Source organism: Echinops telfairi, unplaced genomic scaffold (genome assembly GCF_000313985.2).
Source record: "Echinops telfairi isolate 266 unplaced genomic scaffold, ASM31398v2 ScPeMD7_11;HRSCAF=52, whole genome shotgun sequence".
NCBI classification, from domain to species: domain Eukaryota; kingdom Metazoa; phylum Chordata; class Mammalia; order Afrosoricida; family Tenrecidae; genus Echinops; species Echinops telfairi.
In genome coordinates, this window is record NW_022103908.1 from 34526867 (window position 1) to 34532788 (window position 5922).

The window sequence follows — 5922 nt, forward strand, 5'->3', positions numbered from 1 at the left end:
ACTTGAGTTTTTCCCCATAGTGCTGTCCTCATAAGCTGTGTTCAACATCACAACAGTTTCTGTGGCATTTTTCCCGAGCAGAAACAAATTTTCACAGCCACACACTATTCTCTTAAATCAGCCATCACAAAAAGCAAGGTTCTAGCTAAACTGCTTTTATGGAAAAATTCACTGACCAGAGAGAACCTTCCCAGGCGATGCCACTGTGTGCACTAACTCAGAGCAAGCTGCTCTATGCTTGCCTAGCAGGAAAAATGCTAGGCATTTTCTGGGGAGGGTACCCGCTTGTACTACTAAATCGAAAAGGCATTCCCCATTTTCTCCCACCCTAGTCTGTTTAGCTATATGTGTTAGTCTGGGTAGACTAGAAAAAGAAATTCATAGAGACTTGTGTGAATAAGAAATATTTATATACAAGAGCAGTTGAATATTGAGAAAACATTCCAGTCCAGTCCAGATCAAGTCCCTAAGTCCGATATTAGCCCATATGTCTGATACCAATCTAAAAAGTCCTCTTCACACTCACGAAACACATGCAATGACGCCAAATGCAGGAAGATCATAGGCCAGTGGGTGCAAAGTCTTGTGGCTCCAGTGGCGGTGTAAGCATCTCAGTGCTGACAGGGGTCTCCACCAATTTCCAGGGCACAGGGTCTCTCCGCATAGTGCCAGGTGTCTTGTCCGGAGAGCGTCTCTCAGGGAGTGAGTCTTGAGTCTTGTCAGTAGAGAGTCTCCAAGGCAGTGAGCAGAAAGAGTGTGTCTCCTGCCTCCAGGGAGGGAAAAACCAGGCATTTCCAGAATCCTCAGGGGAAGGTCATGCCCTTACAGAGGCTTCAATGGCTGTACAATGATTGACACGCTAGACTCCACCCCTTCCCTCGTAATCCTCTCAAATTGACAAAGGATTATATAACTACCACACTGTATCTTTTTGTCTTTGTCATATATGGTTTTTCTATTGTTTACGCATTTCCTCCACTGGTAATGTATAGAACCACCACACTCTCCATTGCCTAGTTAGTGTAATTTTATTTTTGGGGGGGAATAGGTAGAAGTATAGCATCATAATTCATAAACTGAATAAACCCTCTCACGTTTATGTTGCCTTATTTATATACTGCTGCAATTAATGCTTAAAGCGTTCACAAAGGAAAGAAACTGGTTGGCTGGCTTTCCCTGTCTATGATATGATACTACTCCTGTCTTGGCCCCCGTGTGCCCTTCCCCAAAATAAATTTCCATACATTAAAAAAAACACCAACTTACAGTTCTTTGGGAATTCACCTTGGGAATGTAGATTTCCAAGTGTGCTCTTCAACTTGGGAATGTAGATTTGCAAGTATGTTCTTTAATACCTCATCAAAGTTTGTTAAAATTCGCCCATCCTAAGCTCTCTTTCACTTTTTTCTCTCTCTTATATATGTTTTGCCTCCCCTAACTCCCACCTCAATTTTAGTGTTCTTGTTTCAGTGCTTAAGGAGCCCTGGTGGTGTAGTGGTTAGGTGTTGGGCTTCGATCCTAGAGCTCAGCAGTTCGAAACCAGCAGCAGCGCTGAGGGAGAAAGACTGGGCTTTCTGCTCCCATAAACAGTCTTGGAAACCTAAAGGGGTTGCTGTGAGTTAACATTGACTTGATGGCAGTGAGTTTGTTTGTTTGTTTGTTTGTGTAAATGCTTACTACTCTCTGAATTTTGATGTACTTAGTACATTTTCCCGGAGTCCCTGGGTGGGAAAAATGGTTAAGATTTCAACTGAAGCCAAAAAGGTTGGTGCTTCAAAGACACGCTGGAGTACCTGGGGAGAAAGGCTGGGCAGTCTGCTTCCAAGAGCTGACAGCCTTGAAAAGCCTGTGGAGCAGCAGCGTGCCACAAGTCAGAGCTGACTTGATGGCAAGTATCCACAGCACAGTGTATTTTCCATTGACTATACCACTTGGTGTCATGCACACTAAAGGTGATTTGAGCAAGAATTACCAGGTAGTAATAAATGCGCCAGAGTTCATCCACTGCCTGCTGTGTCTGAGTAGGTAAAAGCTGTGAACCCTGGTGATCTGTTCCTTGGCTTGAAATTTTGCTTCCCTATTGTGTACTTTAGCTTTTTCCCCCCTTTGCCTAAAAATGGCACTAATAAAATGCACTCCTCATAAACTTGTTGAAAATGCATTACCTAGAAGCATGCATAGAAAGAATACAGGGTGCCTGCGGTTGACTTTTATACTTATCAGCATCATATGCAGAAAGTATTCACAACAGAAATTGGTTTATCATTGTGCACCTACCCCCTCTCCCTTTTTCCTGCTGGCACAACAGTATTCTGTATTTTAAAACTTAGAATATGTTCATAATCATCATTGTCTGTTCTCCTGATTAAAATAATCCTATATTTGTAAGGGACTTTTATTAAAAGTGTTAATGGCAATCTTCACTTCTGAACTTTTTCAGTAAAATAAGGTTTATTTATTTTTTAAATAAGTTTTAAAGTTCACGAATAAGAAAGTCATATTTTCCAATTCAGCTGTTTAGAATTAACTATAAGTCAAGTACTTGTTTTCTTCCCATCATTCCAATTCTTGCCCCTTTTCTTTTCCTTTGATACTTTCAAGGGCATAACACAACACGTATGTACTCTACATAACTACTCCTCCCCGCCCCCGTGAGGAGTGATAAATTTTTGTACAATAACCCATAATCCAGGATAAAGTGTAGGTATCTGCTTCTACAGACCCTTCCCCCTGGATCATTCTAGTGCTCCCAAGCTGACCAGTATTGCCCAAATTGGGAAACACTGATGTAGTCTATAGTATTTTAGTTCTACTTGATTGGAGTGTTGAGGTGCCATCTGTTTTATTAAAATAATCATTAAAAATAAAGGTAGTTTAAATATTTAGTTTGGAGTCTAGCTTATCTTCCACCCACTCAATATATAATTTGTATAATTTCATTTAACTTTATTGTATTGAGTAGTTTTTTAAAGGAAATTTAAATACATTTATCTGTCTACCTCACAAGAATCTATGGAATGCTTTATAACTGCACAAAATAACACATTAGGAAGCAAAAGACACATTTTTTGGTAATCATCTTTATTTTTTAATATTTACTTATTTAAAATCACTTCATTGGGGGCTCTTACAGATCTTAAAACATTCCACACATCAACCATGTCAGGCATATTTGTATATATGTTGCCATCATCTTTTCCAAAAAATTTTCTACTTGAGCCCTTGATACAAGCTCCTCTATTTTTCTCCCCCTCCCCCAACCTCCTACCCTCATAAATCCTTGATCAATATCACTATGTCTGTTGTCTCCCTTTACCCACATTTCTGCTACTCGTCCGGGGAGGGGGCCATATACCCAACCTTGTGATGGGTTCCCCCTCCCTTCTTCTTCCCTCCACCCCCCGGCCCCCCTTTCCCCCCTCATGACATCCCCTCTCCCACCACTGTTCCTCAGGGTCCATCTGTCCTGAATTCCATGAGACACAATTTTTCTGGGTGTATTTACTGTAATAATAAATGTTTTGTAGTTCCTAGTGATAATTTTTTTCTTTAAAACTTCAAACAGTTCATCGAAATGAAAAATTAACAAGCTTCTGTGTTGCCGTCAGCTGAGACCGTAGGTGTTCCATGCTTTCCCTCACAGGGGGTTCTGGGGCAAAACCAGCAACGACCTTACTGCTTCCGTTTACAATTTTGAGATAAGCTGTGTGCTGTTTGCCAGGTCTAAATGTTTTAGCTATAGTAAGTGTAAATACCTTCAGGAAAGCATTTTAAAATTATAAACTTTTTTCTTAAACAGGTTTCTATAATCCAGGAACTTGTTATTAATTATGAAGCCTCTCTTAAGACGTGTGAATTTTTTAACTCTTATGGTAAGTTTAAATTAGATTACATTAGAATTTGATGTGTACTTTAAATTACTTACAGTGATATTATCTTGTGTTTATTATATGCATGGTACTTGATAGCTGTGAACTAAATAGCTTTTTAATTAGTGAAAAAGTGAAATGGTGAACTTTCACTCTAAATCAACTTAAACTTTCTGTAACTTGTGGGGCGGGAGTTTACTCTTTTAACATGAGAAAAACAAATTGAGGCTTTGGCCCAACATCACACGTGTTTTTAAGAAGTAAAGGATTTTATATCTATTGTTGTTGAGAATACACACAGCTGAAGCACGCACCAATTCAACAGCCTCAGCAGGTACCACTGGGTGACGCTGATTACATCCGTCCAGTGTGTGACCCTTTTTCAGCCTCCTTTTCTGAGTTGATTCTCCACCATTCACGTAAAGGCTCCTAACTGGTGTAGTGGCTACGCCTTGGGGGGCTCGCTGCAAGGTGAACGGTTGGAACCGCCAGCTCTTGCCCACAGCGGCAGTTCTGCCCTGTCCCAGAGGGTCACTGTGAATCGGAATCAGTTCGATGGCAGTGAGCTTTTTTGGTTTAAGGTTCCTGTCTTTGAATTGCTGTTGTCAGTGCGATTCCTGCAGAGAGCTCATAAGGAGCCCTGGTGGCGCGGTGGTTGAAGCAGTGGCCCATCAGCTGCTGGAGGGATAGCGAGGCCGCAGCCTGCTGCATGAACATGCATCGCCGTGGAAGCTGTGTGATGCCCCTCTGCTCTGCCCTTCGAGGAGAGCTATGAGTTGGAGCTGACTGATAGCACTGAGCTTTCTCTTGTAGTTAATTCTTAAAAGAGTATTAATTTTAAAAAAAAAGGAAAAAAGAGAGTATTATGCTCCAGGCTCTTATGCTTAAACTAGTTATGTTAGACTATTTCATTTTAGAAGATTTCAGGAGTTATTTTGGTTTATGATTTAATATATCATAATCATAATTAAAATATGATTTAAATGATTCTAATTCTAGAATTAATCCATGTAAATAACTAGAATTCTTTAGTCTAATTACATGATTACATTATTATAATTATAATAAAATCATTATTAACTATCATACACAGAAGTAAAAATTAGCCCTTGTGTCCCTATCACTCAGATTCTGTTACCAATTATTTTGCCATTCTTATTTGAAGCATCTTCTATTCCATCATTTTTCTGCATTTTTTGTGTGTGTGGATTGGATGAAGATTTACAGAACAAGTGATCGTGTTTACATTCAACAGTTCATACACATTTTGCTGTACCTCATTCATTGCAGTCCTCTCAGTGAACCATCAGCTTATCCCACTTTCCCCTCTGTTTCCTGCCTCTGTTTCTCCTTCCCTAACCCTTCTGAAATTTGTTTTTGGGTAAATCCTACCTTTTGACCCTAAATGGTTGACGACACTGAGGTGTGCATGCTGCACGAGTGTTACATTGTTCCCTGTTGGATTTGGATATTGTTGGCCTGAAATCTGAGCTGCCAAGATGCGTTCACATCCAGACCTGAAGGGTTACTAAGGTCCAGTTTTGGGGGTTCCTCCAGTCCAGCCAGTAAGCTTGTTCTTATCATTTTGGGGTTTTGTTCCACATTTTTCTACTGCCTTATCCAGGATCTTCTAACATGGCCCCTTTCAAGGGATTTGGTACTGGTAGTCATTTATGGAATATTTTTAAAGCAAATTCTAGATATACAGTTTCACTTGTAAATACTTTAGTATGCTACTTTAAATTATGATTGCTGAAACTTTAATCAGACTCAAAATTGACTGATATAAAATATTTCCCATACCTAATCCACAGTTCATTTTCTCCACAGTACATTTTTTACCTAAAAGAATGTGTTTGTATACTTGGTTTACTTAAATTTGGATTCAGTTAAGGTGCGCACTGCCTTTGATAGTTGTGTCTCTGATGCTCTGTTTAGAGCAGTAAATGCTGGCAGCAGGGATATCGAGGTCACCAAGAATGGTTTGGAGGTTGCCAAGGACTTGTTTAAACGTGCTTTCAAGTCTGACTGAGAACTCTGACATTTAGGGGGC

At 40.0% G+C, this 5922-nt stretch overlaps 1 protein-coding gene across 1 annotated transcript in view; it reads left to right on the forward strand.

Annotated features, from left to right (window-relative positions):
- NAA16 (N-alpha-acetyltransferase 16, NatA auxiliary subunit) overlaps window positions 1-5922 on the forward strand; it is a 100962-nt gene that overhangs the window by 71101 nt on the left and 23939 nt on the right. Inside the window, exon 10 of the mRNA XM_045287090.1 lies at window positions 3800-3872. Coding sequence (XP_045143025.1) covers window positions 3800-3872 — 73 coding nt within the window. The remainder of the gene's footprint in view (window positions 1-3799; window positions 3873-5922) is intronic.